The sequence below is a fragment of the Heterodontus francisci genome, chromosome 19, assembly GCF_036365525.1.
Source record: "Heterodontus francisci isolate sHetFra1 chromosome 19, sHetFra1.hap1, whole genome shotgun sequence".
Lineage (NCBI taxonomy): Eukaryota > Metazoa > Chordata > Chondrichthyes > Heterodontiformes > Heterodontidae > Heterodontus > Heterodontus francisci.
Window position 1 is genome coordinate 8,054,171 of NC_090389.1, and position 26,369 is coordinate 8,080,539.

Here is a 26,369-nt window from a genome sequence, read left to right on the forward strand (position 1 = left end):
TACAGTCAGGAGGGATTGGCCCTGGGAGTCCCCAACATTGACCCCAGGAAATTTCATGGCATCAGGTCAAACACAGGCAAGGAAACCTCCCTGTTGAATACCACCTATTGTCCTTCCTCTGTTAAATTCCAGTAATCTTGTTGTGGAAGGATAATGCTGGAGCCGATCTTTACTCAGTTGCATATTTATTGTACAGAATAAAAGGATTACAAACATGTAGCTCCTCACTCAAAAACTCCACCAGTCACAGCAAGTGTCTGCTTGTAAGTGCTCAAGGAATTAATACCCTCCACCTGCATATAATCAAACACTGCTGTTGTCACAAGACAATCTAACCAGTGATGGTAAATATTTACGCAACTTCTCCAGATACTTGCAATATGTGTCTGAAGTCAGGGCAGCCAACAAAAGGGCAGTGATCTCCAAATCAGAAGAATGTTATAGGATGGAACAGAGAGTACTTCAGAAGAATCATGTAAAACATTTTGTCCATGAGAGATTTTGTTGCTTCTGTATTTTAGAATCCAGAACCTAGTTTAACAGCTTGTCAAGATGAATAAACTATTCTTGGCTACCTACCGTTAATCTCTCTGCCCCTTCCTGTCCCATTCTGCTTTTCTGTTTTACATGATTCTTCTGAAGTACTATCTGTTCCATCCTATAAAATTCTCCTGAGTTGGAGATCACTGATCAGAACTTCTAGTTGTTCCAAGTGGTCCTTCCAAGTGTTGCAAGGATTTTGTTTTTGTGTTAAAAACTTAGGATTCTATGTGTTTTAAAAAGCAGGCATTCTGAAATTTGATTCTGACCTACCTGGAGATCAGACGAAGACCCAGAAAAAATATTACCTCTCTGTAAAGAATCCCTGCATCAAGAGTGATACTGTTGCATCCTACATTTTTACAAAACCCTGAATGCTTGCAGAAATCTTGTCTCTTTAAAAAGGACTTTTGCATGTGTAACAGAGAACTGACACCTGTTGCTACACCCCTGATGGAAGACCTATGTGAATCCTGCTGCAGTTGAATTTCTTTGAAAGCCTACCCATCACAAACTGCTCATCAATCTCACCTGGAAAGACTTCGAGTGACATCCAACTATTCGCTTTTGGGACAAATTGCCTAACCGAAGATCTTCCTTCCAGATCATGACAGACTAAATTATTTTATTATTCCTTTCTTTCCCTTTAAACCGGTTTTATTTATATGTATGTATGTGTGCATGAGGGCTAGGGAAAATAAGGAGCTTTAATATCTCAATTCATATATTGATTTACTTCATTATTGGTTAAGACTTGGTTTTATAATAAATAGTTAATTTTGTTCTTCATTAAAGAAACCTGGTTGGTGTGCTTTATTCTGGGCACAAACAGGAATATCGGTAAGTGGGAAAATTTATTGATATGCTGTGATCTGTGGAGAAGTGCGACTGAGTTAACAATGCACTCCTCCTGCCTCGGTCGTAACATATTAATTGGGGGCTCTCGATGGGATTAAATCCAACGTTTAATTGTAAGGGGAGTAATAATAAATTTAAAGAGGAAAATAAAAGAACCAGGTTTCTTGTGTATTAAGGTAAAGTCTATACCACTGCAACGTCTGTAGCGGTTGCCGAAACTTTTCTGGGGAAATGGAATGTATCCCTCAGTGACTTGCGAATCTTAACTAAAGGTTAAACTAAAAGATTTGGCAGCACAATTGGGGTTAGAATTGAAATCAGGTGCTAGAAAAGCAGAGATAATTGCAGTAATAGCCCAACATTTGAAATTGAAAAAAGACAGTGAGCCAGAGGGTAATGCAGTTGAGTTAGCTAAAATTCAGTTACAACTGAGGCAACTGGAGCTTCAACAGGAGAAAGAATTGAAAAAAAACTGGAATTTGAAAAAGAGGAAAGAGAGAACGAGAGAGCGTTTCAAAGTGAAAGTGAAAGAGAAGCAAGGGAATTCAAATTGAGAGAGAGATGGAACTAAGCCAAAAGGAGTGGTCTTGACTCCAAGGAAGATTCTGATCCGGAAGAATCTAAATCCAGCCCAGGACACAGTGAAAAGCTGTTTAAAGTTATACAAGTTCTCCCCAAGTTTGAGGAAAGGGACATAGAGGCATTTTCTTTTTGAAAAAATAGCGAAACAAATGAAATGGCCAAAGGAAAGTTGGACACTGCTAATGCAAAGCAGGTTGATGGGCGGAGCTCATGATGTTTATGCCATGCTTTCTGAAGAGGCTTCTGCAGAGTATGAGATGGCAAAAAAGACTATTCTCGCTGCGTATAAGTTGGTCCTTGAAGCTTACCACCAGAAGTTTCGGAACCTACGGAGATTGGCTGGGCAGACTTATGTAGACTTTAAGAGGGTAAAGCAAATTAATTTTGATGTTGTATACGGGCAGTAAAACTGGAAGCCACGTATGAGAACCATAGAGAACTGATTCTCCTGGAAGAGTTTAAAAATTCACTTCCTTCAGTAGTGAAAACTCATGTAGAGAACCAAAAGACTTCATGAGCCAAACAAGCAGTGGAAATCACTGATGATTTTGAGCTTGAAAATAGGCCCAAACTCTTGGTCCATCACTCTCACAAACCCAAGAAGGATAGAAGGTGGGAGAGTGAAAGGAAGGCAAGTAGCCGGGGACAAGAAGGGACAGCTGGAAATGCCCCAGGATCCCCTCCTCAGGCCAGAAAGGAAGGTCTGCTAGTGTTATCATTGTCATAAGGTGGGACATCTTTGTTCAGAATGCTGGAAATTGCGAAGTAAACCCATGGGACTTGTCGAGGTACACAAAGCTAATGCAGAGAAAGGGGCGCTGATTGAGAGTACAGCAGATCAGATTGTAGCTTTGACGGCAGATACAAAAACTGACGCGAGTGTAGGGGTTGAGAATAAGATACCAATAAGTTATAGGGCATTCTTGTCGAAAGGAAAAGTAACTCCTTATCACTCAAGTGAGACAGGAAAACCTATTATACTTCGGGATACAGGAGCAACCCAAATCTTTTGCTGTGCTATTACTTCAATTATGTCTGCTTTCTTAGCTCCTGGTTTTAACTCTAATGCCAACAGGTTTGCCAAATCCTTTAGTCTAACCTCGGATAAGTTTCTCAAATCGCTCAGGGATACATCTTCCTTCCCCAGAAAAGTCGTGGCAACTAACAAAGACATTCAGGTAATGTAAACTTTACCCTATTACACAAGAAACCTGGTTATTTTTTACTTTTCCTCTTTTCAATTATTACTACCCCACTTACAACTGTACGTCATCGGCGTTGGGTTATGCCGCAGACCCCCAAATTATATGTTACAATCGAGGTGGGCGTGTACACTGTTTTTTCTAGTTCCACTTCTCCACAGGTCACAACATATATTTACTTGTTTACCCAGTTACCGATGTGGTCAATCAGAGACGCTACTCTTTATCCCAGAATGCAATACATCAACCAGGTTTCTTTAATAAACAACAAAATTATCAGTTTATTAGAAAACGAGACTTAACCAATAACGAAGCAAAGCATTAACACACAGAGTGAAATATGAAAGTTCCCTTTTACATTAGCCCCTCACACACACACACACACACACACGCCAGTTAACAGAAAAAAATAGAGATTTTCCTTTTAGAGCTCTATTACAAAAAAAGACAAAAAAGAATACTTTGGCCAAATATTTGCTAATTCTTGAAGCAAAAAAAAGATATGGAAAGATGTCAGTTGTCCCGTTTTTAGTTTAGCATCCCAAATACGCATAGACAGTTGTCACTCGGATCATTCAGGCGGCGTTGAGGATTTATCCAGCAGGTTTTTCCAATGTCTCAGCAGAAATATGTCAACAGGGGTTTCAAGCAGGCCTTTCAGAACGAATGTAGCATCAATTTCTCTATTTCTTACACTTGCTTCTATGAGTTTCTCAAAAAGATGGAAAATCTGGCAGGCTTTTCAAAGAGATGGAACAGGCTGAGCTGGGGCTTGTCCTTCAGGTTGATTTTTAAAACTCCAACTGTCTGTCCAAAGCGAAACCAAAATAATATCTCAAGAGTCAAGCCAACTGAACCCTACAAATCTTGACCTGTCACCTCTATGTAAAAATCTCCCCCAAATCAAAAAAAACCCTGCTGGATAACTAGCTGAAGACTTCCAGTAAAGGCAGTTTACAAACCAAGTCCAAAAGACTTTACAATAACCTCTATTTTAAAAAAAAATACAAAGACCAGCATCTATGGAATTCTTTTTTTCAGTTTCAAAACACAAGTCCTTAAAGTTTGACAAAAAATGGAAGTACTTTCATAACAATATCAAGACAAATGGCTGAAGGCACTTGATACAGTGAAGCCCTGACAACATCCCGGCAGTAGTACTGAACACTTGTGCTCCAGAACTAGCCATGGCCCTAGCAAAGCTATTCCAGTACAGCAACAACACCGGCATCTACCTGGCAATGTGGAAAGTTGCCCAGGTATGCCCTGTTCACAAAAAGCAGGACAAATTGAATCCGGCCAGTTACCGCCTCATCAGTCTATTCTCGATCATCAGCAAAGTGATGAAAGGTCTCAGTGACAGTGCTTTCAAGCAGGACTTACTCAGCAATAATCAGCTCACCGATTCTTGGTTTGGTTTCCACCAGGGCTTCCTGGCTCCAGACCTCATTACAGCCTTGGTCCAAACATGGACAAAAGAGCTGAATTCAAGAGGTGAGGCAAGAGTGACTGCATTTGACATCAAGGCAGCATTCGACCAAGTGTGGCATCAAGGAGCCCAGCAAAATTGAAGTCAATGGGAATCAGGGATAAAACTCTCCACTGGTTGGAGTCACACCTAGCACAAAGGAAGATGGCTATGGTTGTTGGAGGCCAAACATCGCGGCCCCAGGACATCACTGCAGGAGTTCCTCAGGGTAGTGTCCTAGGCCCAACCATCTTCAGCTGCTTCATCAATGATCTTCCCTCCATGATAAGGTCAGAATTCATAGAGTCATACAGCACAGAAACAGTCCCTTTGGCCCATCGTGTCTGTGCCAGCCGCTAAGCACCTAAGGGCGGCACAGTGGCGCAGTGGTTAGCACCGCAGCCTCACAGCTCCAGGGACCCGGGTTCGATTCCGGGTACTGCCTGTGTGGAGTTTGCAAGTTCTCCCTGTGTCTGCGTGGGTTTTCTCCGGGTGCTCCGGTTTCCTCTCACAAGCCAAAAGACTTGCAGGTTGATAGGTAAATTGGCCATTATAAATTGTCACCAGTGTCGGTGGTAGGGAAATATAGGGACAGGTGGGGAGTTTGTTGGGAATATAGGATTAGTGTAGGATTAGTATAAATGGGTGGTTGATGTTCGGCACAGACTCGGTGGGCCGAAGGGCCTGTTTCAGTGCTGTATCTCTAATCTAATCTAATCTATTCTAATCCCATTTTCCAGCACTTGGCCCGTAGCCTTGTATGCTTTGGCGTTTCAAGTGCTCATCTAAATACTTCTTAAATGTTGTGAGGGTTCCTGTCTCTACCACCCCTTCAGGCAGTGCATTCCAGATTCCAACTACCCTCTGGGTGAAAATATTTTTCCTCAAATCCCCTCTAAACCTCCTGCTCCTTACTTTAAGTCTATGCCCCCTGGTTATTGACACCTCCGCTAAGGGAAAAAGTTTCTTCTTATCTAATCAATCAATGTCCCTCATAATTTTGTATACCTCAATCATGACCCCCTCAGCCTTCTCTGCTCTAAGGAAAACAACCCTAGCCTTTTCAGTCACTTTTCATTGCTGAAATGCTCCAGCCCAGGCAACATCCTGGTGAATCTCCTCTGCACCCTCTCCAGTGCAATCACATCCTTCCTATAGTGTGGTGCCCAGAACTGTACACAGTGCACCAGATGTGGCCTAACTAGCGTTTTATACAACTCCACCATAACCTCGCTGCTCTTATATTCTATGCCTCGTCTAATAAAGGCAAGTATCCCATATGCCTTCTTAACCACCTTATCTACCTGTGCTGCTGCCTTCAGTGATCTATGGTCCCTCTGACCCTCTGTACTTCCTAGGGTCCTACCATCCATTGTATATTCCCTTGCCTTGTTAGTCCTCCCAAAATGCATCACCTCACATTTCTCAGGATTAAATTCCATTTGTCACTGCCCTGCCCATCTTACCAGCCCATCTATATCATACTGTAATCTATGGCTTCCCTCCTCACTATTTACAACACCACCAATTTTCATGTCATCTACAAACTTACTGCTCATACCTCCTATATTCACGTCTAAATCATTAATGTACACGACAAACAGCAAGGGTCCCAGCACCGATCCCTGCGGTACACCACTGGTCACAGGCTTCCACTCGCAGGAACAACCCTCAACCATCACCCTCTGCCTCCTGCCACTAAGCCAATTTTGGATCCAATTTGCCAAATTGCCCTGGATCCCATGGGCTCTTACCTTCTTCACCAATCTCCCATGCGGGACCTTATCAAAAGCCTTACTGAAGTCCATGTAGACTACATCAACTGCTTTACCCTCATCTACACATCTAAGCACCGCCTCGAAAAATTCAATCAAATTAGTTAGATACGACCTCCCCCTGACAAAGCCATGCTGGCTATACATGACTCTCCAAGTGGAGATTAATCCTGTCCCTCAGAATTTTTTCCAATAGTTTCCCTACCACTGATGTTAGACTTACTGGCCTGTAATTACCTGATTTATCCTTGCTACCCTTCTTGAATAATGGTACCACATTCGTTGTCCTCTAGTACCTCTCCTGTGGCCAGAGAGGATTTGAAAATTTGTGTCAGAGCCCCTGCTATCTCCTCCCTTGCCTCACATAACAGCCTGGGATACATCTCATCTGGCCTGGGGATTTATCCACTTTTAAGTCCCTCCCTGATCTCTACACCTACATCGTCCTTCTCCATAGCGAACACAGATGAAAAGTAATCATTTAAAACCTCACCAAAATCCTCCGGCTCCACATACAGATTGACAGTTTGGTCCCTAATGGGCCCTACTCTTTCCCTGCTTATCCTTTGCCCTCAATGTACTTATAAAACGCCTTAGGATTTTCCTTTATCTTGCCCGCCAGTGTTTTGCCATGTCCCTTCTTTGCTCTCCTAATTACTTTTTTAAGTACTCCCTACACTTTCTATACTCCTCTAGTGCCTCCGCTGTTTTCAGCACTCTGAATCTGCCATAAGCCTTTTTTTTTCCTGATCCAATCCTCTATATCCCTTGACATTCAGGGTTCCCTGGACTTGTTGGGCCTACCCTTCACCTTAACAGGTACATGTTGGCTCTGAACACTCACTATTTCCTTTTTGAATGACTCCCACTGGTCTGATGTAGACTTTCCTACAAGTAGTTACTCCCAGTCCACTTTGGCCAGATCCTGTTTCATCATATTGAAATCGGCCTTCCCCCAATTCAGTACCTTGATTTCCGGTCCATCTTTGTCCATTTCCTTAACTACCTTAAATCTTACAGAGTTATGGTCACTATCCCCGAAATGCTCCCCCACTAACACTTCTACCACTTGTCCGGCTTCATTCCCTAGGATTAGGTCCAGTACATCCCATTCTCTTGTGAACTTTCTATGTACTGGCTCAAACAGCTCTCCTGTATGCATTTTAAGAATTCCGGCCCCCTTAAGCCTTTTTCATTAAGACCATCCCAATTAATATTGGGGAAGTTGAAATCCCCTACTATTATTACCCTATTATTTTTACACCTCTGAGATTTGCCTACATATCTGCTCCTCTATCTCTCCCTGACTGTTTGGAGGCCTGTAGTAGACACCCAGCCAAGTGATTGCCCCATTTTTGTTTTTAAGTTCTACTCATATGGCCTCATTTGTGGAACTTTCTAAGATATCCTTACTGTAGTAATTGACTCCTTGATCAACAGTGCAATACCACCTCCTCTTTTATCCCCTCCCCTGTCACGCCTGAAGATTCTATACCCTGGAACATTGAGCTGCCAGTCCTGCCCCACCCTCAACCATGTCTCTGTAATAGCAATTAAATCATAATCCCATGTGCTAATCAATGCCCTCAATTCATCTGCCTTACTAGTAAGACTCCTTGCATTAAAATAGATGCAATCTAGCGTTGCAGTTTTCACTGTGCCTTAACAGGTCTATATTTGCTCTGCCTTCCAGACTGACTCTGTTTCTCTTCTATATTTGACTGTGCATCACCCCTTACTGTACCTCCACTCTGTATCCCATCCCCCTGCCAAATTAGTTTAAACCCCCCAACAGCACTAGCAAACCTCCCAGCAAGGATGTTGGTCCCGTCCCGGTTCAGGTGCAACCCGTCCAACTTGTACAGGTCCCATCTTTGCCAGAAATAGTCCTAGTGATCCAGGAAACTAAAGCCCTCCCTCCTGCACCATCCCCTCAGCCACATATTCATCTGTTCTATCCTCCTATTCCTATACTCACTAGCACGTGGCACTGGGAACGTGGCACCGGGAACAATCCAGAGATTACAAGTTTTGAGGTCCTGCTTTTGAATCTGCTCCCTAAATTCTTGTTGCAGGACCTCATCCCTCTTTCTACCTATATCGTTGGTACCAATGTGTACCACGACCTCTGACTGTTCACCCTCCCTCTTCAGAATGTTCTTCAGTTGCTCCGTGACATCCTTGACCCTAGCACCAGGGAGGCAACAAAACATCCTGGAGTTCCATTTGCGGACACAGAAACGCCTATCTGTACCCCTTACGATGGAATCCCCTATCATGATAGCTCTCCCACTCCTTTTCTTCCCCTCCTGTGCAGCTGAGCCACCCGTGGTGCCACAGACTTGGCTCTTGCTGCATTCCCCTGAGAAGCTATCGCCCCCCAACAGTATCCAAAGTGGAAAATCTGTTAGATAGGGCGATGGACCCAGGGGACTCCTGCACTACCTGCCTAGTTCTTCTACTCTGCCTGGCGGTCACCCATTCCCTTTCTGCCTGAGCAGTCTTTACCTGCGGTATGACTACCTCCCTGTACGTGCTACCCACAATGATCTTAGCCTCGTGGATGCTCCAGTGTCCCCAGCTGCCGCCCCAGATCCGAAATGTGGATTTCGAGAAGCTGCAGCTGGAGACACTTCCTGCACATGTGTTCACCCTGGACACTGGAAGTGTTCCTGATTTCCCACATTGCAAAAGAGGAGCACTCCATGTTGCCGAGCTGCCCTGCCATGACTTAGCCTTAATTTATCCCCTTAAATTACCCAACAATTAAATTATATACACTAGGGACCTTGATTCCCTAAAAAAAAGTGTGGATGTTTGCTGATGATTGTACAGTGTTCAGTACCATTCACAGACTTCTTCAGTATCTGAGGAAGTCTATGTCCACATGCTGCAAGACTTGAACAACATTCAGGCTTGGGCTGATAAGTGGTTAGTAAGCTTCATGACACACAAGTGCAAGACAATGGCCATCTCCAACAAGAGAGTGTCTAACCATCTCCCCTTGACATTCAATGGCATGTCCTTTGCTGAATCCCCCAACATCAACATCCTGGGGTACCACTGACCAGAAACTTAACTGGACCAGCCACATAAATGCTGTGGCTACAAGAGCAGGGCGGAGGTTGAGAATTCTTCAGTGAGTAGCTCACCTCCTGACTCCCTAAAGCCCATTCACCATCTGCAGGACACAAATCAGAAATATAATGGAATACTCTCCACTTACCTGGATGGGTGCAGCTCCAACAACACTCAAGAAGCCATCCAGGACAAAGCAATCCGCTTGATCGGCATCCTATCCACCACCTTAAACATTCACTCCCTCCACCACCAGTGCACAGTGGCAGCAGTGTGTACCATCTACAAAATGCACTGCAACAACTCACCAAGTCTCCTTCAATAGCACCTTCCAAACTCATGAATTCTACCACCTAGGAGGACAAGGGCAGCAGACGCATAGGAACACCTGCATGTGCCCCTCCATGACACACACCATCCTGACTTGGCACTATATTGTAGTTCCTTCACTGTTGCTGGATCAAAAACCTGGACCTCTCTTCCTAATAGCATTCTGGGTGTACCTACACCTGATTGTCTGCAGTGGCTCAAGGCAGCGGCTCACCTCTACTTTCTCAATGACAATTAGGGATGGGTAACAAATGCTGGCCTTTCCAGTAACACTCACATCCCATGAAAAAAATAAGAAAAACTGTGCTAACACACTCTGCCTGTGCCAACAGCTTGTGCCCCTGCCTGTGACTGTCCCTCTGTGGTAACAGATGGCTAGTGACTGTGCCTGTGACAGTGCTAACACCTATGCCTTTGACAGTACTAACTCCCAATGTCTGTGACAGTGCTAATACCTTGTACCTGTAACTGCGCACTTATGTTACTCATACCTTTATTTGCACAGGCCATCCACTGCAGAGGTGTGACATCATAGTTGTGTTGTCCAACTGAGAAGGTAAAGACCCGCACCTGTGACCAGAGAGATAGAAAGAATATGACTAGAAGGTAAATGCAATCGCAGTTAGGACTCTCAATTATGTTTCACTGACAGCTTTTTCTGTTTTGATTTCAGGCCTTTGTTACACCCGATCACTGCCATTACCCACATATTTCCTTTGTCTCTTGAACATCTTCAATTGATTTTACTATGCTTCTGCTCTCCCCTCATGTTGATTTCACTTCAGCCACTTAACCTTCTTCTGTTGTCCTTCTATACAATGGGAGTGAAAGGGAATGGGTTCGGTCCATTGGGATTTTATACAATGGAAGTGAATAGGAAATTGACTTGATAAATTGAAATTCTGTTCAATAGGAATTCATGGAAAGAAGTTTGGTCCATTGGTATTCTATACAATGGGGATGAATGGAAAGGGGTTTCATCTATTGGGATTCTATACAATGGGAATGAACATGTACAGATTTGGTCCCTTGGATATCTGTGCAAAACTGCTATCAGTGCACTTTGAGGTACATCACCACTCATGTCCCCCTTTTAAAGCGTTGAATGCTTGGATGATTGTGTTTTGGAATCTGGATTTACTCAGAGCTGATTGCAGTTTTGTGGAAATTTTCCAGCTTTGTGAATAACTGGATACTTAGCACTGACTGAAATCTGAGTTGTGCAGCCCCTCAGCTCACTTCAATTCCATCTTAATGTAATATTCTTGGTTCACCATGTTACATAATGGAGCATGAGGATATAGAGACCTGAATGATACAATTATTTCCGATATCTAGCATCTTCCAATTGCCAATCATACTTGACGTGTTTGAAGCTTTATATACATTTTCCTGTGCTTACTAAGTACTGTACACTACACAGTGTACCCAGTCTGGCACAGCAGGCAAACCATCTGTATTCTAGGCAAATTTGGTAAAAGCAAGTAAGATCTCAATTGTTTGTCCAGAGATCATTGGTGTTTACTTCATCACCATCAATGAATCTGTTTTTCACCTTTGGAACCGGAATTTGAGCCCAGTCCAGACTGATAGGATGTTTATTGCCTAAGGGTCTCAGTCCCAGGTCGGAGTGAGCACTGACACTGATATTTAGTTTTACTTGCAGAAATATAGGGTGGTTGGTGAGGGAAATGGAATAATACCCACACCAGCCATTCTGACTCTCTGGGTGGGATTGTATGAGGTAGAGTAGAGGCAGCCATACTCAAAATAAGCCCTGGATAATGGTTTTACATCTGAAATATTAATCTGCCCTTTGGTTTTACAGATGCAGACCGTGTGTAAGGTTCCAACATTGTCTGTTAATACTTGTGTTATTCTGTCCTGGCAGAAAGGATAGGGAGAGGCAGTATAGACTTAATGGCACAGTTCTAAAGAGAGTGCAGGGACAGTGGGACCTTGGGGTTCATGTGTATAGATTTTTGAAGGTGACAGGACATATTGAGAGAGTAGTTAGCAAAGCATATGGGATCTTGGGCTTCATAATTAGAGGCATTGAGTACAAAAGCAGGAAGGTTATGCTGAACCTTTATAAAGTTCTGGTTAGGCCACAATTGGAGTATTGCATCTAATTCTGGTCACCATATTTTAGGAAGGATGTGAGGGTCCTTAAGAGGGTGCAGAAGAGATTTACCAGAATGGTTCCAGGGATGAGGGATTTTACCTACAAGGTTAGGTTGGAGAAGCTGGGGTTGTTCTCCTTGGAGCAAAGGAAACTGAGAGGAGATTTGACAGAGGTGTACAAGATTATGACAGGTTTAGATAAAGGTTGACAGAGAAAAGCTGTTCCCATTAGCTGATGGTACAAGGATTAGGGGACACAGATTTAAGGTTTTGGGCAAAAGATGCAGGGAGGATGTGAGGAAGAACATTTTTACACAGTGAGCTGAAACTTGCTGCCTGTGAAGATGGTGGAAGCAGAGACAATGATTTCAAAAGGGCACTTGAGGGAAATAAACTTGCAAGGCTATGGGGATAGAGCAGGCGAATGGGACTGACTGGATTGATCTACAGTGAGCCCGCATGGACTCGATGAACTGAGTGGCCCCTCCTGTGCCGTAGTGACTCCATGACGCTACAATATTTGATAAAGGCAATATGTGTCCATAACATCACTTGCCTTGTCAAGTGCAATTCTCACAATAAAAAATGTCAACCTCAGTTTCAACCTGCACAGCCTAAAGGCAGGGGGAACTGCACCGTGGTTGGTGAATTGGTTATTCAATTGTAAATTCAGAAATACAGGTTTAAAATTGAACCATTCTCAACCATCACTGACAGAATAGTGCAGCAAATGCACATCCTGAGTATTTAGTTACAAGAAGTACTGGTGAAAGTGTTCATATCAGTCATTCTGCAACAGTCCACTATGAGAGCACTGTCCCACTGATGACTCTGCACAATACTGAACTCTGCACAATACTGTGTCACTCATAACTGCACGATATTGAACCCTGTACAATACTGTCTCACTCATAACTTATTTTTTCTTTTGGGCCTCCTTATCTCGAGAGACAATGGATACGCGCCTGGAGGTGGTCAGTGGTTTGTGAAGCAGCGCCTGGAGTGGCTATAAAGGCCAATTCTAGAGTGACAGGCTCTTCCACAGGTGCTGCAGAGAAATTTGTTTGTCGGGGCTGTTGCACAGTTGGCTCTCCCCTTGCGCCTCTGTCTTTTTTCCTGCCAATTACTAAGTCTCTTCGACTCGCCACATTTTAGCCCCGTCTTTATGGCTGCCCACCAGCTCTGGCGAACACTGGCAACTGACTCCCACGACTTGTGATCAATGTCACAGGATTTTATGTCGCGTTTTCAGACGTCTTTAAAGCGGAGACATGGACGGCCGGTGGGTCTGATAACAGTGGCGACCTCGCTGTACAATGTGTCTTTGGGGATCCTGCCATCTTCCATGCGGCTCACATGGCCAAGCCATCTCAAGCGCCGCTGACTCAGTAGTGTGTACAAGCTGGGGATGTTGGCCGCCTCGAGGACTTCTGTGTTGGAGATACGGTCCTGCCACCTGATGCCAAGTATTCTCCGGAGGCAGCGAAGATGGAATGAATTGAGACGTCGCTCTTGGCTGACATATGTTGTCCAGGCCTCGCTGCCATAGAGCAAGGTACTGAGGACACAGGCCTGATACACTCGGACTTTTGTGTTCCATGTCAGTGCACCATTTTCCCACACTTTCTTGGCCAGTCTGGACAGAGCAGTGGAAGCCTGACCCATGCGCTTGTTGATTTCTGCATCTAGAGACAGGTGATAGTTGAGCCTAGGTAGGTGAACTCTTGAACCACTTCCAGAGCGTGGTCACCAATATTGATGGATGGAGCATTTCTGACGTCCTGCCCCATGATGTTCGTTTTCTTGAGGCTGATGGTTAGGCCACATTCATTGCAGGCAGTCGCAAACCTGTCGATGAGACTCTGCAGGCACTCTTCAGTGTGAGATGTTAAAGCAGCATCGTCAGCAAAGAGGAGTTCCCTGATGACGACTTTCTGTACTTTGGACTTCGCTCTTAGATGGGCAAGGTTGAACAACCTGCCCCCTGATCTTGTGTGGAGGAAAATTCCTTCTTCAGAGGACTTGAACGCATGTGAAAGCAGCAGGGAGAAGAAAATCCCAAAAAGTGTGGGTGCGAGAACACAGCCCTGTTTCACGCCACTCAGGATAGGAAAGGGCTCTGATGAGGAGCCACCATGTTGAATTGTGCCTTTCATATTGTCATGGAATGAGGTGATGATACTTAGTAGCTTTGGTGGGCATCCGATCTTTTCTAGTAGTCTGAAGAGACCACATCTGCTGACGAGGTCAAAGGCTTTGGTGAGATCAATGAAAGCAATGTAGAGGGGCATCTGTTGTTCACGGCATTTCTCCTGTATCTGACGAAGGGAGAACAGCATGTCAACGGTCGATCTCTCTGCACGAAAGCCACACTGTGCCTCAGGGTAGACGCGCTCGGCCAGCTTCTGGAGCCTGTTCAGAGCGACTCGAGCAAAGACTTTCCCCACTATGCTGAGCAGGGAGATTCCACGGTAGTTGTTGCAGTCACCGCGGTCACCTTTGTTTTTATAAAGGGTGATGATATTGGCATCGCGCATGTCCTGGGGTACTGCTCCCTCGTCCCAGCACAGGCATAGCAGTTCATGTAGTGCTGAGAGTACAGCAGGCTTGGCACTCTTGATTATTTCTGGGGTAATGCTGTCCTTCCCAGGGGCTTTTCCGCTGGCTAGAGAATCAATGGCATCACTGAGTTCTGATTTGGTTGGCTGTATGTCCAGCTCATCCATGACTGGTCGAGGCTGGGCTGCATTGAGGGCAGTCTCAGTGACAGCATTCTCCCTGGAGTACAGTTCTAGGTAGTGCTCAACCCAGTGGTCCATTTGTTTGTGTTGGTCAGTGATTATGTCCCCTGATTTAGATTTGAGGGGGGCGATCTTCTTGATGGTTGGCCCAAGAGCTCTCTTCATGCCATCATACATTCCTCTGATGTTTCCGGTGTCTGAGGCCAGCTGAATATGACTGCATAGGTGTTGCCAGTAGTTGTTTGCGCAGCGCCTGGCTGTTCTTTGTGCAGTGCTTCTGGCTGCTTTAAGTGCTGCACAATACTGCACAATACTGTCTCACTCATAACTGCACGATATTGAACCTTGTACAATACTGTCTCACTGATAACTACACGATACTGAACTCTGCACAATACTGTCTCACTGACAACTCCTCACAGAAATGTTGCAGCAGGCACCCTTCCTGGACTAATCAGCCACTCACTCACAAACTCATAGACTGATACTGGATGGACCCTACATGGGACAGCAGAGGGCACCTTCAACTACTGATTTTCTGCCTCTTTCCCCCAACCCCGAATTCAAGTCAAAAATCAGATGAAGCAAATACAGGCTTTTACTGGTCAAAAATAAAATCAAAATGCTTGTAATCAGATTTAGTTAGACAAAATGGGGACCAGCAATTTATTCAGGGAGCATCAAATTTGTGAAAATTGAGTTTAACTCAGAGAAAACTTGTTTTCATTACAGACCATTGAGCCAGAATTTTATGGATCACACTTACACACAAACTACTCCAACATTTACACTGGTTTCTATATCAATTTTGCCAACATTTTCTGCAGAAGTCATTTGCCACTGTCCAATTAAAAATCAGGATAAACAAGTGTAAAGACATTGCTACTAAGAGGGGAAATATATCCAGCTGCGGTGTTTTTCCACCAAACCTCAACAGGGCTTTTGTTAATGATGCCAGAGATGGCTCAGCGATAGCCTTCTTGCTTCCGAGTGAGAAGGTTGTCGACCCAAACCCTGCTCCAGAGACGTGAGCATCATAACCATGCCTCTAAACTAAGGCCCTGTCTGCCCCCTCAGGAGGATGTAAAAGATTTCATGGCACTTCAGCCTGTAGGACAGAAGGGACTAATCCCGAGCCAGACAGCAGATGGCACTCACAGCTCACTACATAGTCGGTTCTGCGTTCTCCTTGCATTTTGAACAATATTTCCACTTCAAATTAAGTATTTGCAGGGAAAAGGTGATAGTTCAATCAATGCATCATCAAGATTACTCCAAGACAAAGAAATATGTTTGTAATCAAACAGCAGCAGTTGGAAGGTTACAAACAAGGAATACATCCCAAAATGTATTTGTTGTGTAGCTTTTGGGGAGAAACACTTTGTTTTTGGAATCGATACCAATTATGAGCTTTGACATATTTAAGTTTTAATCAGGCTATTAATACCAATGCAATACCTTTTCTTCATTCATTGATGGGATGTGGGCGTCGCTGGCAAGGCCAGCATTTATTGCCCATCCCTAATTGTCCTTAAGAAGGTGGTGGTGAGCTGCCTTCTTGAACCGCTGCAGTCCATGTGGGGTAGAAACACCCACAGTGCTGTTCGAAAGAGAGTTCCAGGATTTTGACCCAGCGACAGTGAAGGAACGACGATATAGTTCCAAGTCAGGATGGTGTGTAACTTGGAGGGGAACTTGCAGGTGGTGGTGTTCCCATGCATTTGCTGCTCTTGTCCTTCAAGGTGGTGGAAGTCGTGGGTTTGGAAGGTGCTGTCTAAGGAGTCTTGGTGCATTTCTGCAGTGCATCTTTTAGATGGTTCACACTGCTGCCACTGTGCGTCGGTGGTGGAGGGAGTAAATGTTTGTAGATGGGGTGCCAATCAAGTGGGCTGCTCTGGCCTGGATGGTGTCGAGCTTCTTGAGCGTTGTTGGAGCTGCACCCGTCCAGGCAAGTGGAGAGCATTCCACCACACTCCTGACTTGTGCCTTGTAGATGGTGGACAGGCATTTAAACTATGCCTTAGTAATAGCGTCTGTTATTGTTGTTGTGTCGAAACTACCCGTTAATCATGTTGATTTTAGATTAGGAAATAATCTCATGGGGGATATGGTTTTGTTGTCTTCTGGGACAGCGGGTGTGAGTATGGGAACTATTCCTGTATGTAAAGGCCTCTCACCTATTCGTAATCCTCTTGGGCCAGAGCGTAAACAAAGTAAAGATACAGATGTATCCCCCACGCCATTAATGGACTTAACAGAGGCAGCAAAAGTGCCTGAAGAATCTCAAATTTAAAGTTCTCCCCAGGAAGGACTAAGACATCAGACTAAAGGGTTAATGAGACCCGACACCAAGTCAATGGTGCCTGCCAGTACTGAAACAACACATGATACAGCAGCAGAAATTCAGGCAAATGGACTGATTACAAAAGACCATTTGAATCCCCAAAGTCATTGGGATGATGTTACTTGCTTTCAAAATGTTAGAACGGAAAGTGGAAGTCCAAAATGAAGAAGCTATCGACCTCGCACGCAGAGTTTTGAACAAGACATGTTCTGAGTGGGATCAAGAAAAACTAAAGCATTACAAACTGTTTCAAGACCAGACCAGACAAGAATATCAGACATTTCTACTCAAACATAAAAATCATTTTAACAACGTTCTTAAAGTGGCAAAAGAAGATTTTGACTAACAAAAGAATGAGCTGTTAGCACAAAAAGAAGCCATTTTGAACTTGCTTTCTCAAAAAGAAAATCCAAAATGTTTGAGTTTAAGGAAAGGAATTAAAAATAAAGATACGCCTGCAGTTAAGCAAGAGGAAGACAGTTCAACTGTGAAATTAATTGCGTCATTCTTTTTGAACTTAGACAATGGAGAACCTGGATAAGTGGAAGAGAATAAGGTTCAGAAGGTGAAATCTGAACAGATGGATTCAAAGACTGAACTTGAAAATTCACATGTGGGTAACAATGAGGAATCTCCTCGTACAGAAAAGCCAAATGATTACAATGCACATCTACTGGTATGGAAAAGCCAGAGGGACTATCAGAGTCATGATTGACCAAGGACATTATAGAAATTTGGATTTTCATAAAAAGAAGAAAATTTATGGAAAACACCACAAGAAACATTGTGGGGGGAATTTTATGCTGGCAGCGGGTGGCTCGATGTCAGGAGAAACCAACGCCGAGATTCCCGCGTCGCCTCTTTTCCGCAAGGACCCCTGAATTTAGTGCCAATCAGGCACTTAAGTGAACAGTGGCGGGCCTTCCATAGGACTTCGGAGCCTGTCATCAGAAATCCCGCCCTTTGAGAGTTGCTGGCCAATCAGAGGCCGGCAGCTGCAGTGCTACCGCAGAGGAGATGACCATTCGGGAGACTGAGGGTCATTGCTTCACCCAGGCCTCAGGAAGATAAGGGCAGGAGGGGGTCTCACGGGTGGGGAAAACGAGGAGGGGGAGGGGGGGTCGGCAGCAAGGGCAGAGGGGTGGCCCTCAGTGGCACCCCCCACTCCCGAGTCACTTGTTCAGGCACTACGTGCTTTTGAATGAGGGAACCTCCCCCCCACCGGAGCCGGGAAGCAGCCCACATGGTTTCTGCAGCTGCGGCGGGAAAAGGCCCTTAATTGGGGGTTAATTACCCAGTTAAGTGCCTCAATTGGCAGTGGGGTGGGAAGGCCATTCACAGGCCTTCACGCCCCGAAACAAATTCCGGCGGAGGCGGGATGGTGGCAGGAACAGCACACAGGCCCTGCCACCATCCCACCCAATCTTATGCTCTCCCTGCCTTCAAACCCGCCTAAGGAGACATAAAATTCCCCCCCCCCACCTGTAAGTCTTAATTGGATCATGGTTTCTGGCTTTGGGTACAGCAAAGTAATGCTGTTAAGATGGATTATCTTGTGGACAATGGGGCGGTGGGGGTGGAGACTGTTATGTATATTGTATGTGATAAGGTAGTTGTTTAAACGTGTAGCATGTTACAAGTTATTTTAGTTTGCTTGGTATAAATGAAAACACATCACGTTGATGACACATTTTATTTTTTCGTGGGGAAAGGTGTTAGCATCTAGCTCATGGTTTATATTAATTTTTTTTGTAAAAATTGGTCACTTTTAGTTTTGGGGAAATTAAATGCGTAGATGTAAGTTAATTGAAATTCTGGATTTCAAACAATTGCTGGACTACCCAAGATATTTACACATCAAAGATCTTTCCATGTCGCTGAAAGTAAGCATGCAGATGCAGCAGGCAGTTAAGAAGGAAAATGGTATGTTGGCCTTCATAGAGAGAGGATTCGAGTACAGGAGCAAGGATGTCTTGCTGTAATTATACAGGGCCTTGGTGAGGCCACACCTGGAGTATTGTGTGCAGTTTTGGTCTCCTTATCTGAGGAAGAATGTTCTTGCGATGGAGGGAGTGCAGCAACGGTTCACCAGACTGATTCCTGGGATGGCAGGACTGACGTATGAAGAGAGATTGGGTCGATTAGGCTTATATTCGCTAGAGTTTAGAAGAATGAGAGTAGATCTCATAGAAAGCTACAAAATTCTAACAGGACTGGACAGACTAGATGCAGGAAGACTGTTCCCGATGGCGGGGGAGTCCAGGACCAGGGGTCACATTCTAAGGATAAAAGGTAGCCATTTAGGACTGAGATGAGGAGGGATTTCTTCACCCAGAGAGTGGTAAACCTGTGTAATTCTCTACCACAGAAAGCAGTTGAGGCCAAATCATTAAATATATTCAAAAAAAAGTTATAGTTCTTAGTGCTAAAGGGATCAAGGGATACGGGGAGAAAGCGGGAACAGGGTACTGAGTTTGGATGATCAGCCATGATCATATTGAATGGCGGTGCAGGCTCGAAGGGCCGAATGGCCTACTTCTGCTCCTATTTTCTATGTTTCTATGTGTACTAAAGGGTCAGAGTTTGAGGGGTGAGAGCTATAAAACAGAAGGTCAAAACAATATTTTGGAGTTGGAGGTAATTGGCTGAAATTGTTATCTCGGACATCCCAAATGTACCACAATGCTATGGAGATAGATTATGCAGAGAGATGTCTTCTGGTCAAGTGTTTTATCTCGGTCATCTCTTACAGAATGTCAGTTGGTGTTTGGAAGCAGCTTGAACCAGGCGGAGAGGGACTCTGCCAAAAGCTGGGAAGGAGCAGGAAGGCCATCAGGAACCAAGGGTGTTTCTGATTTGAGTGAGGCCCATGTTCAGGCTGGGTAAATGCAGATTTGTGAGGTGTTGAAGGAGACCTTTACCTAGCTGGTCACAAGAGGGAGAATCCCAAGATCTCAGATAGCTGGCAAACTAAGGAAAATTGAAGTGACTTCCTGGGAGCTGGGGGTATGCTTTGGATTGGTCCCAGGAGAAGTGAATGAACCTTCAAGATCCTGTAAAGTATAAGGAAACTCTTGGGTGGAAATAAAAATCAAACAGGAGCATTTGGTTGAGATTTTCAGGTTTAAAATACAAGTGATTACAAAATAGTGTGAAAGCAGTAGTGCTTGCTTTGTTTAACTCTTGTACAGTCAAGGTTTTTTTCTTTAAAATGTGAAATCTTGTGGCGTAATTCTTTCAGTTAGTAACTGGGAGTTCAAATTTCTTTTTAAAAAGTTGTTGGTCTCTAATGGCATCGTAACAAGAGTAAATCAACTCCTCCGGGCTGCCCAACCAATTAAAGAAGGTGGGTAGGAGGGAGCAGGGAGCGGAGAGTGGAGGCAGCGAAGTGGAGGGATTGGACAGCACAGGGAGTGGAGAGAATGAAGAACTGGGAGTGGCAAACGTGGAGCAAGGAGTGAGAGACACAGAGAGAGAGAGAGAGAGAGAAAAAAAGAGACACAGACACAAAGAGAAAGCGGGGGGTAGACAGAACACGGAAGAGAGAAAGAGAGAGAGAGACAGAGAAACAAAGAGAACCGGGGAGAGTCAGAGAAAGCGGGGGCTGGACAGAACACGGAAGAGAGAAAGAGACAGAGAAACAAAGAGAACCGGGGAGAGTCAGAGAAAGCGGGGGGGGGGGGGTGGGGGGGGGGGGCGGGGGCGGGTGGAAAATGGGGGTTGAGAGACAGAGAGGGAGAGGAGGGAGAGAAAGAGATCAAGCCTGCTCCTGACAGATGTCCATCTCTCCGGAATACTCCGCATCGCTACATCAAGAAAGCGGGCAGAGATTTCGTACTTAAGCAAGCAAAAACAATGCCAGGTATGTCACTAAATCAGTGCTTAACAGTGACGAGAAAGTAAGTCAATAAATTATTCTGCTCATTTAAAACTTCCTCACAAAAATGCACATTTGTTGTTGTTTTGAATAGTAGCAAGATAAATTTTTAATGCTTTTATCTTTCCAAAATGTTCTCACCAACCCCCTATGTAGGACTAAAGTTGTAATGTGGCACACCCCCACGCAAAGAGGTTGGACATCCCTGGTTTAAATATCCTTGATCAGGCTGTTGACAACCTCCATTTGTGGGTGGGATTCAGCACCACCCAATGCATGAAACGATCACACTGCATAATATGCCAGTGGGCAGTGCACATTTGGTGGTTCAGACTGAGCTCTTTGGTCAATGTGCCCAGCACAGCAACTCCCTTCAAAGATGCCGAGTAGACAGCAGTTTAAAGCTCCATCAGATCCTTTGAGAGCCAATCCATGGGACTCCTGGGACCTAACATCCCGTCATGGCCTCCAATACATGTTACACTTACTGTGTCTCTTAAATCTATAGATGGAAAAAGATAACCATGTTATTAATTCTGTGATCATGTTCTAATCATGAGAAGGAAATAGTTACTTGAAAAAGATGAAAATTAAAGGTTATGGGGAGTGAACAGAAGAGTCATATCAGGCTGGATGGAATACGAAAGGATATGGGAAGCAAGCAGGCAAATGGGATTATACTGCATGTGATATTAAAGGGTATGGGGAGCAAGTCAGACAGTGGAATATTAAAGGGCTAACATTTCAGGTCAATGACCTTTCATAGAACTGGGAAAAGTTAGAAATGTAATAGGATTCAAACAGATGAAAGGAGGTGAGGGTGAAAAGAGAACGAAAAAGGGAAGGTCTGTGATAGGGTCGAAGACAGGAGCGATTGAATTACAAAAATGCTGGTGGTTCAAGGACAAAGGGAATGGTAATGGAATAAGCAAAGAAACAAAATGTGTCTAGAGGAGGTGTGAATGGCAGAATGACAAAAAGCTGCCATCTGAAAGCAAAAACAACAGAAAAACAAGAGTAAAACCAAAACCTGCAACGAAAGAATAAAATAGGGGCAGAGATTATGGTGTAAAATTGTTGAACTCAATGTTGAGTTCAGAAGGCTGTAAGGTGCCTAATCGAAGATGAGGTGCTGTTCCTCAAGCTTGAGTTGAGCTTCACTGGAGCATTGCAGGAGGCCAAGGACAGAGAGATTAGCATGAGAGCAAGGTGGAGAATTAAAATGACAGGTGACCGGAAGCTCAGGGTCAGGCGAGCAGACTGAAGAGAGGTGCTCTGCAAAGCAGTCATTCAATCTGCATTTGTTCTTCCCACCATACAGCAGCCAGCATTGTGAGCAGCAAATAGAGTCTACTAAATTGATAAAAGTACACATAAATCACTGTTTCACCTGGAAGGAATGTTTGGGGCTTTAACTGGTGAGCACAGAGAAGGTAAAAGGGCAGGTGTTGCATCTCCTGCACTTGCTTGGAAAGGTGCCGTAGGAAAAGGGAGGGAGTGCTGGAGTTGATTGAGGAGTGGACCAGGATTTCATGGAGGGAACGTCCCTTCAGAATGCTGAAAGGGGAAGGGAGGGGTGGACTTCTAAATCTCCACTTCTGAGGTCAGGCCATCAACCAATATTCACTACAAGCCCCACTGACTCCCACAGCTACCTTAACTGCTTTCCTCACATCTTGCTTCCTGTAAGGACTCCATTCTATTTGCTCAGTTTCTCCATCTCTGTCGCATCTGTTCTAATGGTGCAAAGTACCATACCAGAGCTTCTGATATGGCTTCCTTTTTCCGCAACCGGGGAAACCTCCCCGCCACTGTGGAAAACAGGGCCCTCGACCTTGTCCGTCCCATTTTCCGCACTTATGCTCTCACCCCTCCTCTCCCTCCCAGAACTTCAGTAGGGTTCCCCTTGTCCCCACCTTCCAAATTCAAGGGAACATCCTCCACTATTTCCGTCATCTCCAGAGTGATGCCATCACAAAACACATCTTTTCCTCCCCTCTCCTTTCAGCATTCTGTTGGGACCGTTCCCTCCGTGATACCCTGGTCCACTCCTCAATTATCTGCTACACCCCCTCCCCTTCCCATGGTACCTTTCCATGCAAGTGCAGGGAATGCAACACCTGTCCTTTTTACCTCCTCCCTTCTCACCATCCAAGGGATCAAGCAGTCCTTTCAGGTGAAACAGTGATTTACCTGTACTTCTTTCAATTTAATATATTGTAATCACTGTTGACTATGTGGTCTGCTGTACACTGGTGAGACCAAATGTAGATTGGGTGATTGCTTTGCGGAACACCTCCATTCAGTTCCACAAGAATGACTCCGAGCCTCTGGTCGCCTGTCATCTTAATTCTCAACCTTGTTCTCCTGCTGACTTCTCACTCTTCGGCCTCCTGTAGTATTCAAATGAAGCTCAATGTAAGCTTGGAGAACAGCACCTCATCTTTTGATTAGGCACTTTACAGCCCTCCAGACTCAAAACGGAGTTCAACAATTTCAAACCAATCTCTGCCCCCATTTTGTTTCCTTTTTCTTTGCAGGTTTTGGTTTTACTCTCATTTTTCTGTTGTTTTTGCTTTCAGATGGCAGCTAGTCATCATTCTGCCATTCACACCTCCTCTCGGCACATCTTTGTTTCTAATCCCATTGCCACTCCCCTTGGCCCTGCACCAAGTCTTTTGTCATTTAATCTCTGCTGTCTTTCACTCTATCACAGAACTTCCCTTTTGTTCCTTTTCCATCCTCTCCCCTTTCAAAGAACAAAAGAACAAAGAACAAAGAAAATTACAGCACAGGAACAGGCCCTTCGGCCCTCCAAGCCTACGCCGATCCAAATCCTCTATCTAAACCTGTCGCCTATTTTCTAAGGGTCTGTATCTCTTTACTTCCTGCCCATTCATGTATCTGTCCAGATACATCTTAAAAGACGCTATCGTGCCACCTCCACTGGCAATGCGTTCCATGCACCCACCACCCTCTGCGTAAAGAACTTTCCACGCATATCCCCCCTAAACTTTTCCCCTTTCACTTTGAACTCGTGTCCCCTTGTAATTGTATCCCCCACTCTGGGAAAAAGCTTCTTGCTATCCACCCTGTCGATACCTCTCATGATTTTGTACACCTCAATCAGGTCCCCCCTCAACCTCCGTCTTTCTAATGAAAATAATCCTAATCTACTCAACCTCTCTTCATAGCTAGTGCCCTCCATACCAGGCAACATCCTGGTGAACCTCCTCTGCACCCTCTCCAAAGCATCTACATCCTTTTGGCAATGTGGCGACCAGAACTGCACGCAGTATTCCAAATGTGGCCGAACCAAAGTCCTATACAACTGTAACATGACCTGCCAACTCTTGTACTCAATACCCCGTCCGATGAAGGAAAGCATGCCGTATGCCTACTTGACCACTCTATTGACCTGCGTTGCCACCTTCAGGGAACAATGGACCTGAACGCCCAAATCTCTCTGTACATCAATTTTCCCCAGGACTTTTCCATTTACTGTATAGTTCACTCTTGAATTGGATCTTCCAAAATGCATCACCTCGCATTTGCCCGGATTGAACTCCATCTGCCATTTCTCTGCCCAACTCTCCAATCTATCTATATTCTGCTGTATTCTCTGACAGTCCCCTTCACTATCTGCTACTCCACCAATCTTAGTGTCGTCTGCAAACTTGCTAATCAGACCACCTATACTTTCCTCCAAATCATTTATGTATATCACAAACAACAGTGGTCCCAGCACGGATCCCTGTGGAACACCACTGGTCACACGTCTCCATTTTCAGAAACTCCCTTCCACTGCTACTCTCTGTCTCCTGTTGCCCAGCCAGTTCTTTATCCATCTAGCTAGTACACCTTGGACCCCATGCGTCTTCACTTTCTCCATCAGCCTACCATGGGGAACCTTATCAAACGCCTTACTGAAGTCCATGCATACGACATCTACAGCCCTTCCCTCATCAATCAACTTTGTCACTTCCTCAAAGAATTCTATTAAGTTGGTAAGACATGACCTTCCCTGCACAAAACCATGTTGCCTATCACTGATAAGCCCATTTTCTTCCAGATGGGAATAGATCCTATCCCTCAGTATCTTCTCCAGCAGCTTCCCTACCACTGACGTCAGGCTCACCGGTCTATAATTACCTGGATTCTCCCTGCTACCCTTCTTAAACAAGGGGACAACATTAGCAAATCTCCAGTCCTCCGGGACCTCACCCGTGTTTAAGGATGTTGCAAAGATATCTGTTAAGGCCCCAACTATTTCCTCTCTCACTTCCCACAGTAACCTGGGATAGATCCCATCCGGACCTGGGGACTTGTCCACCTTAATGCCTTTTAGAATACCCAACACTTCCTCCCACCTGCTTAAATACTGTTACATTTCTAATTTTTCCCAGATTGGGGCTGAATTTTATCAGCCTGTCACGGGTCCCGACAGCAGCACCAGATAGGGGTGGCCCCAGGGTTCAGCTACGTGGCCTTGCCTCCCTCAGTTTCTGATGTGCAGCACGGGGATCTACAAAGACTGGTGTATGAGACCCATGACAGCTGGTCGCTGCCCCTCCTGTGCACTGTCCCTGGAGAGAGACCTTGCCTTTGGAACCTCGCCTCTGAACACAGGCTAATGCCCGTCAGCACCCACCTGTGCAGAGAGCGCACCACACAAGACAAAGCCCACTCTTGCATCGAGGGCTGCACTGCTGTCGGGCAATGGTCACCCCACCCTCCTAATCCCCTTCTTGTATTCATCCAACACTCCCTGTGGCTGCCTTCCTATAGAGGCACTGAGTCCCCCTGCACCGTTCACTAAATTGGAAATCCCCCATAAAATCCGAGTCAGGCTGATGCAAATACATGCTTAAAACCTGTTCAGCTGTTGTAATTGCAGTCCCGCTGTCTCCTATTGACAACGCCACCTTGGACCTTTCCCACCCTTGACAAAATCTGGAACTATCGTCAAGATGTTGGATTTCCAGGCGGATGTGTCCCCTCCCAATTTTCTGGCCTCCCACGCCTCCAATCCCGCTCCTACTGGCTGGATAAAATTCAGTCGATTAACTCTGTTCTTCTCTCCACAGATGCCAACTGACCTGCTGAGCATTTCCAGCAATTTTTGCTTTTACGTCAGATTTCCAGCATCTGCAGTATTTTGCTTTTGGAATATTAAAAGGTATGAGCAACAAGAAGGAAAGCGGGATTAATCGGTGTTGGATATAAAAGGTTATGGGAAGAGAGTAGAAGAGTGGGATTAGACTGGGTGAGATACTAAATGGTACGAGGAGCAATTAGGGTAGTGGAATATTACAGGGCACAGGGAACAAGGAGAGGGGGGTTAATCTGGCTGGGATATTAAATGTTATGGGGAATGGGCAGGAGGGTGGGATTAGAATGGGCAGTCCTGTGGATAAGACATCGGCACAAGTGAGATGTGCAGAAGGGCC

General features: G+C 45.0%; 1 protein-coding gene across 8 annotated transcripts in view; it reads right to left on the reverse strand.

Moving 5' to 3' along the window:
* Nucleotides 1–26,369, reverse strand: part of cacna2d2a (calcium channel, voltage-dependent, alpha 2/delta subunit 2a) — a 1,382,174-nt gene that overhangs the window by 296,910 nt on the left and 1,058,895 nt on the right. For all 8 annotated transcript variants that reach the window (XM_068051351.1, XM_068051350.1, XM_068051349.1 and 5 more), the window contains one exon: nt 10,325–10,403. In XM_068051351.1, the coding sequence (XP_067907452.1) occupies nt 10,325–10,403 (79 nt within the window). The remainder of the gene's footprint in view (nt 1–10,324; nt 10,404–26,369) is intronic.